We start from the raw sequence: 14,275 nt of genomic DNA, 5'->3' as shown, positions 1-14,275 counted from the left end.
AGTATGCTAACAATACAGTGTGTTTTGCATATTGATTACCAAACTCATAAAACTGGAAATGCTATATGCACTTTCATCAACGTAGCAAGCAAATCCTAAGTAGACAATTTCCCCTTGGATCAGCTTAAGATTTCTCTGCGTTCCAGATCCCACATACAGTTGTTTTCTGGAGAAAAACATAGACTATTTGAGTATATGTCCTTATTAGCATATTGACAGAACTCAGTATCTAATAAGTGCCATCTGCCTTATAAGAAAACCAAAAATTCTTGATTTATGACTCTTGATACTGTTACGCCTTGCTCTGACTTTCTGATTCCAGATTTGTAAAGTAGGTATAATACCTGCCTCACAGGGATGTTATGAGGATTTGTATTAAAACTGTGTTAAGTTCTCTGAATCATTACTGATAAAACCAGCCAAATAAAGAAAACTATATTTATTCTGTAGCTAAATCTATTAACTTCAATATTCCAGCCTATAAATTTTAGAATGTCTTAGAAGCAGCCATGTACTATTTAATTTGTTGTTGTTGTTGTTATGTGCTGTCGAGTCAGCCCTGACTCATAGCGACCCCTCCTTGGGTTTCTGAGGCAGTATCACTACGGAAGTAGGATTGCCCACCCTTCCTTCCGAGGAGTGGCTGGTGGGTTTGAACCGCCAGCCTTCTGGTGAGCAGGCAAGTGTCTAGCCACAGCAAGCTCATTTTCACCTTTTATAAATATCCTGGAAACAGCAGTGTTGATAGAATCCTGTTCTATCTTAGCTTAATCGTCAGTGTTTCTCGTTAGCCTTCAGTGAGGAGGATATTTGTACCTTGGTTTTATTATGTAAAGTTCTCCTGAACATACTGTTTACTCATTGGAAAAAGATCAAAAGCAGTGAAGAAATATTTTCATTTCTTCCATCTTGGGTTTCTGAACAGTAGATGAGAACAGGAAGTGGAGCAGGGATAACAACAGTAATTCATTATGTTCTTTGAAACTAGGATTGAAAAAGGCTTCCCTTGAAACTGAGGGAAGTTATATCAATCATGGAAACAGTTTGGAAAATGTATAATTTCATTGAAGGTTATGTGCACAGGCAAATTCTTGATGATGTAACTCAAACCCTTGATGAAAAGTTCAATTTTTTGTAGTAATTGAGGTAAAAGTATTCCACAGTAAGAATTCTCATAATGTCACTTGTGTCTTTGTATGTTTTAAACTAAATGTAGCTGTGTGGTATGTTGTTATAATTCATTTAAAAATTTTTAAGAATGAAATTTGTAAATGATAATTTCCTGCTCTAGTTCTGTGTTTATGTGGTTGGACTTTTTGAAAACTGGTGAGCTTACACAATCCCCAAGCCTGAGTGTCTTCAGTACAAGGAATTACGAACTGTGTTTTTCGTCCTCAAGACTTGGAAGAATCTATTTTCTTCAGTAGTGTCTGTGCCACACTTGATTACTTAGTTGGCATGATTCCAGATGCAATTGACGTCAGCTGTCACCAATGCTTCTGTTTGGTGCCAAAGTGACTTTGTCAGATTAGATGAAATATCAACTCAAAGTACTTTACAGGTAACACGGATTACAAAAAATGTATACAATATAAAAGGTCCACTGAAGAAATCTTCAAAACACAAGTAACATATAGCAAACACAGTAGACTGGAATCAATAAAACATCATATGGTTAGACTCTCCTACCTGATGTCCTGTGAGTTTGTTCCAGAAGCATCCCTGCACAAAGTACTGTATGCTCTGGTTACAATGGAAACAGTGGGTTTCGTGTGTTTTATAATGACAAATAAATTAATATGACTCGAGCATAAACAAAAACTTTTATTAGCTCAGCTTATAGATTGTGTTCTTATTTTACAGCAGTGTCTGTCCAACGTTGTCTTCCTAGTGTTGAGGTAAGTAAGCTCTGTGCTGGGTACCATTTTGGATGTTGTGATGCAAGGTGCACCACTGAGCCCATTTCTTATCTCCATAGTCTGTGGTAGTAGAAAATTGATGTCCTGATCAAGTGCTTTCTAATGACTGTCGGTAGAAAGGTAGTATCTAGGCATTTTCCAGGTGTTTTCTGCCTTGCTCCTTTCTCTTTTCCTTGTTTGCTCTCTACTGTTTCTTCTTCCTACCCCACCCCACCCCAGTAACATAATAGAGAACAGTGATTCTCAACCTGGGCAATTTGCCCTCCCCTATCTCCCACCTCCCCTCCCCCTACCATCCTGCCGGCGACATTTAGCAGTGTAGAGATGCTTTTGGTTGTCCCAGTTTGACTACTGGGGTAGAGGTTTACTGGCCTCTGGTTGGTAGAGGCGAAGGATGCTACTAAGGATAGTACAATGAGCAGAACAGCCCCCCCTCCAAGAATTATCCAACCCAAAATGTCATTAAGGCTGAAGTTGAGCAACCTTGGCCTAGAAGGTTAAAATTAGCTTTGTGATAGTTGTCAAGAGTTAAAGGATACAAAGAAAATTAAATTGGGCAATTTCTGTTCCAGTTATCTTTAGAGTTTATACTGTTCCGATGGAAAATGGGATGTGTTAATTCAGAATTATATTTACTTATATTATCCATTATCTCTGTTTTTAAAAGATAAAAAATATGATTATTAAAAAGCACAGATGTGCTAAGCAGCAAGATAGTTTTAAATCTAGTCATATAATTTTTGAACTAAATTAACTGTCTCTAAAGACTCTTCATATATGTGATTGTACCTTGTAATTTTTGTATGAGGTTAGATTTTTAATGTGGCCAAAAGGTGGCACCAGTGTACCTTTTAAAAATAGATTTACTTTATTTAAATTCAAATTTGGCATCACTGTTGCTTAATTCACTATTTATCTAGTGCTTAGTTCCTCCTAGATCTTGCTTTTCTTTTATAAAGTCATGATTAATGAGAATTTTTACAGAATTTCATAATTGTACTGCCTATATCTTGACATCCTTCCTTGATCAAGATGCTTCCAATTGCTATGTAAATATATCATAGCTTCACGTAACTTTTTAAAACAACATTTACAGTGATTGTTATATTTAGCATTTCTTAGGATCCTTGCAGGTTATTAACAGCAAGACCGTGGAGTTTTACTCCCAGGTCACACTGGTTCTGCTAAGCAGGTGGCCCAAACTCAGTGTTTGATGCTCTGTCTAGTCAAGAGGTAAAATGAGTCAATACTGTGCTTGTTTCTTGCCTCTTGTTTTTTTCATCCACAACCTGAGAAAGAGGCCAGTATTTTATTTTATTGTTTAGTAAAATTTACCTTCTTTTTCACTGTGGTTCAACAACAGAGTTTCTCAGCTGTTGTTCTGTGTTGCTTGCCTCCCTCACAACCTTCCAACCAGTTGCATTCTCTGAGTAAGCTTAGGACTCTTTGATCTTTTCTAAAGCTCTGTCACCTTCAACTCTTCTTGTTTCCCAATACTGAGTGAACATAGTCTCCTGCAGTCTTCATTTGTTGTTTTTCCCATCATTTCTGCTTGTAAGATTATTACTAATTTTATTCTAAGACTTAATGTCTACGTTTGTTTTATAATTGACTGGCTAACTTGGAGAAGGAGCCCACTTTCCCTCAGATGAAATTCCCTTCCAATGTTTATACACTGTTGAAATTTTAAAAATTGAAGCCTGGTGTACTGTATCAAGATGATGGAAATAATTTTCCTTTAAGTTGTTAGAAAATCATGGTGTCCTTTCCTGTCAGAAGTCTGAGGAAGGACGGTGCTCTTGGAAGGGTGTTCTGCAAGCTGTGCTGGTGCCTGCTCTCCTGGGAAGGAGAGGAGAAAACTGGGGGGAAGGAAGCCTGAGAACTAGCCTTTACCAGCTGCAGTTGTCACCCATTGTCTGGTCTGTTATTACTTATTTCAGGAATGTCTCTGTCAGATTTGTATGGGCTGAACAGAGGAATGAGATCTCATGATTTTAGTTCTACCACATTTCTCTGTAGTGGACACCACATAGAACTTAGTGTAAACCATATGAAGGTCAGCATGTAATTGGGAAAAATGGTTTTGTTTTTTTTTGTAACTAGCATTTGCAGTAACTGCCATATAGGGTGGAAAATCTAAAAACCTATGGTAGGTTTGTTTTTGCTTTTTAGAAAAATAAAGACACACCTCTTCCTTTTTGAAGGAGAAAATATAACATTTGCAAAGGCAAGGTTTTAAAATGCAGACTCAAGATTCTAGGGGAATGAACCTCAAAAGTCTTCTTATGGGGTCAGTTCTCATTTCCCAGAATTGCTCTCTTTACGTATACATGCAAAGTGTGGTGCTGAGCTCAGTGGTTCCTGTTCCCTCTATCACAGTATTTTAAAGTGTGGAACCAAAAGCTTATGTAGTGAAGAGTCCTTTTCTGTTTAAGCCTCACCATCAGGTTTTGTAGATCTCTCAAACTTTGGTAGCCGTGCTTCAGCCACAGCATATGGCCAGGCTGATCATACACAACACAATGCTTGGGGCGCCACCCATCGAATGAATGCTTCCCTTCAGTTGGGCTGTGTAGTTTGCTCAGATGTGCCCGGCAACTCTGCCTTTCCTTCTGGTTTAAATGTTCAGTTTAAGAAGTACTTATTTTGAATTGGTGTAGCAAGTAGCAGTTCTCACTGGTACAGTCAGTAAGTTATAGTAAACTAAAACCAAAAAGAAAAAACAAACTCACTGCCATCAAGTAGATTCTGACTCATAGGGACCCCTATTGGGTTTCTAAGGCAGTAAATCTTTATGGAAGTAGATTGCCCTATCGTACTTCCAGAGTGGCTAGTGGGTTTGAACTGCCAACCTTCTGGTTAGCAGTCAAATGCCTTAGGCACTGCGCCACAGAACCCCTTATATTAGACTAAAGTACAACAACAACAACAACAAAAAACCAAACCCATTACTGTCTAGGTGATGGCTGACTCATAGCAACCCAATAGAACAGAGTAGAACTGCCCCCACTGGGTTTCCAAGGCTGCAGATCTTCAGGAAAGCAGACTGCCATGTTTTTCTCCCGCACAGCGCTCAACTGCTAACCAAAAGGTTGGCAGTTCAAAACTATCAGCTGCTCTGTGGGCGAAAGAAACTAAAGTACATGGGTGGCATAAAACACAATGATTTCAGAATAAGATGTAAAATTAACATTCACTAAGTGACATGACTATATGTATTTGTCAAAATATGTAGAACTGTGCATTAAAAAGGGAATGTTACAGTATGTAAATTGTTGTTGTTGTTGTTATGTGTCGTCGAGTCAGACCCCACCCATAGCAACTCCTCCTTGGGTTTCTGAGGCAGTATCACTACGGAAGTAGATTGCCCAGCCTTCCCTCTGAGGAGTGGCTGGTGGGTTTGAACCACCAGCCTTCTGGTTAGCAGTCAAGTGCCTTAGGCACTATGCTACCAGAGCTCCTATGTAAATTACACCTTAATTTAAAATAAATAATGTCAGTAATATAAATATAGAAAAGCCTTAGACCTTAATGAACCATAATGCTTATCATTATTCACTGTTCATCCTTCTGCAGGTCAGGAAAAACACTGGCCAGACATTACAATAGGTGTAGAGACCATAAAATTAAAAATATAATTACAAGCAAATTCACTCTTGAATCAGGTAAATTAATGACAAGGCTGCTTGTGGAACATTTGGATAAAAGATTAGAATGTCAGGTGGACTTTTCACCTGAATTGAGTAGTAACCAATTGTTACTTCTGTATGTACCTCAGCCACACACACAGGACAAGGATAGTTTAACTGGTCATTCTTCTCAGGAGGATTGTGATGCTCAGGTTTTGGATGGCCTGTTTGAAACCCAAACCCACTGCCATCATGTTGATTCTGACTCATGGTGACAGAATAGAACTGCCCCATAGGGTTTCTAAGGCTGTAAATCTTTACAGAAGCAGACTGCCTCATCTTTCTCCCACAGAGTGACTGTGGGTTCGAACCACCAACCTTTTGGTTAGCAGCCAAATGCCTAAATGATAGTCCAACTAAATTCTTTTGATACAAATGACTCTTTCACGTGAAAGCTCTGCACTGTAGCCTACCCTTGAGGATATTTGATTGGTTAAAACATGTGTGCCTGTGGCTCCTGAAAGTTGTGATTGATTACAAATGTGGTCTAGAGAGCCCCATCCTACCCACACTGATCTGGAGGTACAGATGTCAAAGGTTGGGGGTGAAAGGTTAGCGTGCGAATGACTGCGTCTGCTTTTGTCGCCTGTGCCCCATCTGCCTGACGCAGAAGTGGAGGCCAGGGCTTTATGGCTGTGAGTGTAGCTGGGAAAGGGTATACAGGCTCAGTCTCCAATTGCAGAGTTATAAAGATCAAGATAGAGCCAAATGTCCTAGTTGAGTTTAATGTGCAGAAACTGCGGGATGTGGTTACTACTAGATGTTATGACAGGCCAGAATTTACAGAGACATCTCAAAGGAGTTTTCTAGGCTAAGAGTCACCGCATCATCCTTTCCTTAACTAAGTTTTTCTTGATTGTTCATGGTGCCTATACTCAGCTTCACTGAGGATTTTTTTTTTGTGTGTGTGTGTGTGTATATACACACATACTGTGTTCATGTTCAAATATACATATACTCTTGTTTCCTTAGCTCAGAAACTGAACCCTTGGTGAGCTAAAGCTTTCAGAAAAAAAAAAAATTTAGGTATTCACAAAGGGGTTGAGGACCCCAAACTCCAGCATTCATATGGGTCTAAAGGGATTAACAGAACCACTTGTGAGGACAAGTTTTGCAAGAGGTAGTATGATCTCTCCTTTTTCACTAGAAGGATGTGATTTAATGAAGCTATTTTTTAAACTTTGTAAACTGTGAAATACTAAATACCCTTTGTATAATGTTTGTATATTAGTAAGACATTTTAGAAGCAAAGCAAGTTTTAGGACTTTTAAGGCACTTTCCACTTTCAATTGTTCCAATCTTTGGATAGTACCATCATTCAAAGAGCCCACTTAATACTGGAGAGAAGACAGGGTTGTTAACTTTAACAGAACAAACTCAGTGCCTTCACAAACACAGGACTTTGCAACCACCTAGATTTAAGATCACCACCTGAATAACGTAAGCATTTTCACATCAAGGTTGCTCAGTTATTTGGAAAACCATAATGATTATTAACAGTTCATAGTGTGTACGATGCAGAAGAGACAGATAATGAGTATTAGCAGAAGATGGTAAAACAAGTGCACTTTTGTCAAATTCATAGATGGCATCAAAGTCAAGATGGCCCTGTAGATGTAATTAGCTCATGTTGTTGTCGTTGTTATGTTCCATTGAGTCAGACCTGACTCATAGCGACCCCTCCTTGGGTTTCTGAGGCAGTATCACTACGGAAGTAGATTGACCCATCTTACTTGTGAGGAGTGGCTGTGGGTTTGAACTGCCAGCCTTCTGGTTAGCAGTCAAGTGCCTTAGGCACTATGCCACCAGAGCTTGAAACCAAGTTCTCCATGTTTGTGTTTCTCTTTGCTGGACACAGACTCTCAGGCATGTCATTGAAGGTCTGTTTATTACCCAATCAGCACAGTAAAACTTTTGGTGGTGCTAACTTATGGCTTCCTTCTTTTCTTTTCTTTCTGACTTTTTATAGTGCTAACTTGTGGTTTCATTAGTGTGATCTTTATAGTTTTAGGAAATGAACATAAAATACTCACATTTTCCTTAAAAGATATGGATAAATAACATAGCCTAAAATAAAACAGAAGCCAGTACAACATTTATTCTGAATTAATAATCACTACATATTTTAATTTAGCTTAAAACCTTTTTTCTACAGAGTATTGTTTCTTTAATATTAGCATCTGGTCCACACTAAGATAGCACTAATTTTCATGAGAAGTACACTAATGGAACTTTTACTTTAGTAATTAATAGCTCATCCATTTAACATTTTTAAAGACAAAGCACTACTATGAATATGTAACATATTACTTAGGCTTTCTCTTGCACCTGTTCACAGATCAGAATAAACACACTGTTTAACTATTTAGAAACCTATGCTTTCAGATCGCCCCTGCATTCGTATCTCCATCGCTCCCCACCTGTGCTGCCCACGGACAGAATTACATGCGCTCTCCCCATGCTCCTGGCATGTGTATCCTCACCCCGACATGGCACTGATGCTGCATTATCTTGCGGTTTGCCTCAACCACGGTCCCAGTTCCTGCTGTCGCTACTCTCTAGAATGAGCTCTTAGAGGGCTGAGAGTCTGTGCCAACTGTTTGGCAGGAGTTACACCCGGCCTTTGGATTGGTTCATTCTAGTTCGACCCCCTGCTGATAATTTGCATTCCTACTTCAGATATGCTGAATCCGAATCCACATTTGTGAATCTTAGGTATGCATGGGCACCTGCAGGAATCACCCGGGGTCTTGGTGAACTATGGATTGTGATTCAGTACATCTGACGTGGAAATGCAAATCCTCAGCAGGGGATGGAACCCGAGGGACCAGTTCTAAGGAACAGGTTGGAATAAAACCCTGATTTATGCCTAACATTTGTGTTGAATCAAATTGAATTAAATCAGGACACACTAAATTTTGAAGCTTCCTTCTGGTAATTTTTGTTATTAAATAAAGATCACTGAAAATTCTACTTAGAGAGTGTATCAAAAAATGTATTAACTACAGTTTTGAATTCTGTAATAAGAAACTTCATGTTATATAATAAAACATAAGAATTTAAACCTAAATAACCTCAGACCTTAAATGAAGAATTTGAAAAGTGCAGTAATGGCAGTCAGAAAGTTAAACTCTGTACTGAGTATCTGATGAAATTAGGAAGTAGGCCTTACAAAGCAGAATCAAGTGGACAGTAAAAGGAGTTTTTCAGACAGTGGGATCCTAAAGCCTACCAATTGTTTAAAAAATTCTGCTGTAGACTCCTAAAAATTAGTTCTTAACTATAAAAAATAAGGCAACTTGAAATTAGAAATTTGTGGATGAGATTAATCTGGAGTGCGTGTGGAAGCCAGATTTGCCTGGTGCGCCTCATGATCCACGTGTCTAGCAGCCTTCACAGAAAGGCTGTTCACATACGCTGGTGAAGTAACCATCTCTGGGAAGAAAATCACAGATTGGAAGACTTCACTAAATAGTAGACTAATTAAGAGTGCCACAAACTTGGTGCTGTCGAATAGATCACCTTAAAAGCAAATTAATGCAGATAGCTTTTCTGAAGAACCCTATTTGTGCCACATACCTATTATTATTTAAAGTGGAGGAGGTGGCTGGGAACATAATTTCTGTTTAAAAGTTCTTTTGTTTTCTGCTACCTTTACTGAAATGTTACCAGGTACTATTTTTATCCTACAAAAATGCTCTGAGAGAATGTTAAGTGAATAGTGCTATATAAAACAAAGGAGGATTTTCATATTCGCTGGGTTGTAAGAAGCAAAGTGAGTAAGACTTGACTCTGACAAGGGGGAAGATAATATTCTGAAAAATTTAACAGTGGCCCATAAACCACCTGATCTTGAAAAATCCTGAAGCCAAAAAGAAATTGAACCCTGGCTAATTAATAAATATTCATTAAGAGCATTTATGTAATAGCAAATTTAAATTAAATTACTATGATATTCTTAATTGCCTCTCAAATGATCATTTTAATATTGTCAAATGGATGTGAATTGAATAAAAGCCTACTTCTATCTTGCATAAAAGGTCAAATTGCTTAAAATAAATACTATTATAATTTTAAAAATCTTCTGTGAGAGACTTCTAAATCATGTGACTTCTGCTTATTTCTATAATAACAAAACAATTTGGATCACCTTAGAAATCGTTGTAGTGATAGGATTTGGCCATGTAGCAGATATAATCAGATTGAGACTGATTAATTTCTGGATTTTTTTTTCAAACTGGAATCCTACTTATTTACCAGATATTCTCAATAGGAAAGAACGAAGAGAAACAATTTAACAGTGAATGTAAGTAGAATATACATCTTATCATAAAAAGAGTCGATCATAATACAGTCTAATAAAAAATATATCAAACCACAACTGGAAAAGTAGAAACCTAGGACTAGTTAGATAAAATGTTATTTTCTCAACAAAAAACAATCATTATACATATTTACTTGGTATCTCCTTTTTAAAATCTCAAATAAATATGCCTAACCTTCCCACATATTTTCAACAACTGGTAAGTGTTGTAATTTTTTGCTCATTCATGAGAGATTAGTAAAAGTTTACAATCCAAGTACAGTATTGGCTTGAGCCGTCCTTGCAGTAAATGAAGACTGGATTCTTTAGAACATTGTAAAATGCACCAACCTTAGCCAGGTTTTAAAAATGGTGCACTTTTAAATACGATGTTTGCTGGCAGCTGTTCAAGTCCATTAGCACCGCATACATTGAATTACTTTTAAAGAGGATGACTTAGCAGTCTTTAAAAAAAATATTTAAAAGCTGTATAGCTAAAACAAATCGATTTCTTGGGTTGTGTGTTTTGAAAGACCACCTTTCATCTTGCTAAATTGAGGATTTTTTTTTTTTTTCTGTCCAAATTTATAAACATGGAAGTAGGAAACCTGGAGAAATGCAATACGTATTTGAGGTACGATTTACATTCCAGCAAAGAATTTTGCTAATAATAATATGCATTATTTGGTTCAAATCCAAATTCAGATTAGTTTCTTCTGCCAGAGATCTCAATATGTACTTAAAAGATAGAAATGAAGAAGATTGTATAAGCCAAATCAGCACACATTTTCTATATGCAGTCCATTAATAATGCAAAAACTCACCCAGATCATTTAAAATCATCAAAGGGACGTTCTCTCCACCAAGACAAAGCTCTTTAACAAGTTCTGTACAACTTGAGTGGAAGCTTTTCATTCCTTCATCTACTGTTTTTAATAGTTGTGATTTGGGTGAGAGTTTAGAGAGCAGATTCATTTTCCATACAACAGTTCATACACATATTTCATCTACTTTCTAAGTAGTAATTAACCTGTCACTCATTTTGCACAATGGGGACAATGTAATATAAACCCTAACCTGTGAGGTAGGGAAGTGTGATAATGGTATTATGGTCATTTCACACAAGAAAAGATTGAAATGGAATTATTTTTTCAAAAAGATATGACAATCATTGATGAGATCAGATGCCCCCCTCTCCCCTTTTTGAATATCTGAATAAAAATGCAAACAAGCCCATCTCAGTTTTTTTTTTTTTTCCTCTCTCTCTCTTTTTGGTAAAGGATTAGCTGGATTGAAAATACTGATGAGAGAGTTAATTTTCAATACCCATGTAAAATGCTTTTTACTGGTCTCTCTCAACACATAGACACAATGAAAGAATGCTGACATTTAAAGCATAATGTGCTGTAGTGATAAATTTTCACTCTATTCAACCATGTCCATGGCTCATTATTGGTCAAAAATGTGTAATCTTTTCATTAAATGATGATGACACCAAAGGGCTCTGACTTCCAGGCTGGTCTTGACTCCATTCTTCCTTTGAAGAGGGGCTGATGAATATGGTCTTTACAGAAGTAATCCTCCAAAATGGATCCTATGTTATCTGTAATAATTGGTTACTCAGGAAGTTTTCCTTCTCCTGGATGAAAAATTATATTCCCCTCTTTTGTCATTGTTTTGAAATTAGTAAAATGCAATGCATATTTTGAGCTAAGACCATTGCCTAGGAGTATAAGAACTGTAAGTCACACATTCAGAGAAAAAGCTCACTATAGCTACTCACCATTTTCAACAATATAAAAATGCACTGTAAAGAAAAAAAAAAGTTTAAAACTGAATGCAGTGTTGGCCTATACACAGGGTTGAATTATCAAAAGGAAACCAGACTTTGTGACATCAGAGGACCAAAGAGCTTATGGCACACAGTAAGTGCTCGATAAATACATCTTCTTTTCCAAAAGCACTCCAGTATCCACATGCCATTCCAAGAACTCCCTTCATGTCACTTTGTATCGCATTCTGTACTGACTTCTCCGATCCAGAAGTGCTGCCATTCAGCGGTGGTGGTCGTTGGTTGCCATCATTTAATTCTATAGCGTGGGCTTTATCAACTTGACTTACTCTTTAGTACTTCTGGGTTGGAAGTGTACCTTTAAATACCACAGATGATAAATCTCTCATTTGCTAATGATTAAGAAATGCCACAAATATGTAAAATAATTCATGGAACCTTCTCCCATGATCTGCAAATGAAGTCACTGTAGAAGATTGTTTATTTTATTATCATCAGAGATCATTTCATTAACTAGCTGCTCTATAGACAACTGGATAGCGTTCTTGACGAGAGAAGAAGCGGTTTCTATTAAGAGCGTTTCATATTGTTCTGAAGTTCTCTCAAAACCACTATCGTTAGCAAAAACCCCTACTTCCTCACTTTTGATTGAAATTAAAAATTGCTTAGGGACATTTTTAGATTTCTTAACATCAAATTCACTGATTTCAGTGTCTGTAATAATAATAGCAATTGGCTCCACCCTTTTGCTTTCTTCTGGTTTGGGTTTCTCCACTTGGATCCCATTTTCTTTAATATCTGATCCACTAGTACTTACTTCAGTATCTGTAGGCTTACATTCTTCAGCTACAATCTCTGTACTTTCATGGTCTTTCCAATTTGGTCCACTCTCTAGGACACCGTTACTGGCTTCTTCCACAGTTTGCTGATCTGGGGTTGCAGGTGGGGGAGGAACATCAGAAACCACTGGTAGTTGATGGTCTGTTTCTGAAGTTTCAGGTGGACTTGCTTGCTCCTGCTGAACACCTCGTTTTTCCTGGATTGTTTCAGTGTCTTTTTCAAGAATTAGAGGTTCTGTGGGAATAGCGGAATGTGCAGTATCTAATCCAAGTTCTACTGAAACCACTTTCTCTGCAGGAGAAGTTAAGCTGTTGCTCACATTTGCTTCACCAGTCTCATCACCGTCTTCCTGTGAGATACCTTCATTTAGATCCTGGGACGACCTGGCCTCGGTTGCCTGGTCATTCAATCGAGTCTGAGGTTTTGTATCCAAACTTTCAGCCTCTCCCTGTACTTTCACGCTGCAGTCTGAGTGTTGTGTAACTTTGGAATGACTACTTCTTTTCTCACTTCTTGAGAATTTTATGCAGGGAATTTGAAGTCTGGATTTTGCCTTTTTCTCAGAACGACCAATGTCCTCAGCATTTATTTTAGATTGCACTTTAACCTCAAAAGGCTTTTGCTGCTTTGAAAAATCTGACCTTTTCCTTCGTGTCACAAGATTTTTGAATGAGGCCCAGGCCCCTCTTGGGGGCTGTGGTTGATCAGTAGCTGCTGCTTCATTGGCGGCTTCAGAGCCAGCTTTGGGCTTCGGTGCTTTGGCTGTTTTCTTCCTTCTCTTGAAGCAGAGCAGGGGCGCTCTTTTCTCTGGCCTCTTGTCCTGAGGACTAACTTTCCTTGATCTCTTCTCATCCTTGTTTTCTACTTGGATTTCAGAAACTGTGGTCTCCATTTTTACACTACACTCTTTCATTCTAGAGAAAACAGTATTTTCTCTTCCTTAGCAGGCTTTTATGACAAAAAGGTAGACAACATCATACAAAGTAAAATTTCTCCCAGGTGTTTTCATTCCTTTTGTCTTGAGACAGTTGTTTTAGGTGGTTTCAACAGTATCAAAATGCCTGATTGCTCTTTCTTGTAATTTCTCTCTTTAATTTCTTCATGAATGACCTTTACTGGTTAGATTTTGTTTTATTTAAAGATCAACCTGATAAGAGAAAAGAGAGTCATATTTTATTTCACTGTTAGCCAATATTTTCTATAGAGACTACTTCAGTTGAAGGGATATGCCTGTACCAGGCATGCTTCTCATATAATAATTTACCGAGATGACCAGAGAATAAAAATTGGGGTTTACTTTTGACCTATCAAAAAGACATCAGTGTGAATCTGTTTTGCTCTGTTCTTTTTGTTAAAACTTCATTTCAGGTTATCCTGCAAATCTGATATATTTGTCAATTCTTTGTGTGGTGTCTTTATGAACTGTATGACTGAATTGTAAGTTTAACAAACAAACAAAAAATAAAAACAACAACAGTGAAGGTCAAAATGTTAAGCAAGCTAATGTAATTTTTATTACTCCCAATAAAGAACTCTGAAGCAGCAAAGGACCTCAGATTATTCAGCTATTCCAGATTATTCCCTCAAATCCAGTCAGATGATGAAATTGAGCTCCAGAGAGGGCAGCTGGCCTGCCAAAACCCCACACAGTTAGTTAAAATGCAAGAATTTGACTCTCCAGCGTTCCTTCCATTTTACCATAAGGTTTTGTTCTAAAAATGTATGTTCCGTC

At 37.7% G+C, this 14,275-nt stretch overlaps 1 protein-coding gene across 1 annotated transcript; it reads right to left on the bottom strand.

Moving 5' to 3' along the window:
* Positions 1-12,166: 12,166 nt before the first annotated feature.
* AKAP5 (A-kinase anchoring protein 5) lies at positions 12,167-13,456 on the bottom strand. The gene has a single exon (XM_007942282.2). The coding sequence runs from the start codon at positions 13,454-13,456 to the stop codon at positions 12,167-12,169; it is 1,290 nt and encodes a 429-aa protein (XP_007940473.2).
* Positions 13,457-14,275: the final 819 nt, after the last annotated feature.

This window comes from Orycteropus afer, unplaced genomic scaffold (assembly GCF_000298275.1).
Source record: "Orycteropus afer afer isolate SDZICR_OR568_19922 unplaced genomic scaffold, OryAfe1.0 scaffold00088, whole genome shotgun sequence".
Taxonomy (NCBI): Eukaryota; Metazoa; Chordata; class Mammalia; order Tubulidentata; family Orycteropodidae; genus Orycteropus; species Orycteropus afer.
This window is presented reverse-complemented; position numbering and strand designations above follow the sequence as displayed.

What these genes read in the sequence shown, in the direction of transcription:
- AKAP5 (XM_007942282.2), bottom strand. Translation starts at nt 13,456, where the DNA reads ATGAAAGAGTGTAGTGTAAAAATGGAGACCACAGTTTCTGAAATCCAA.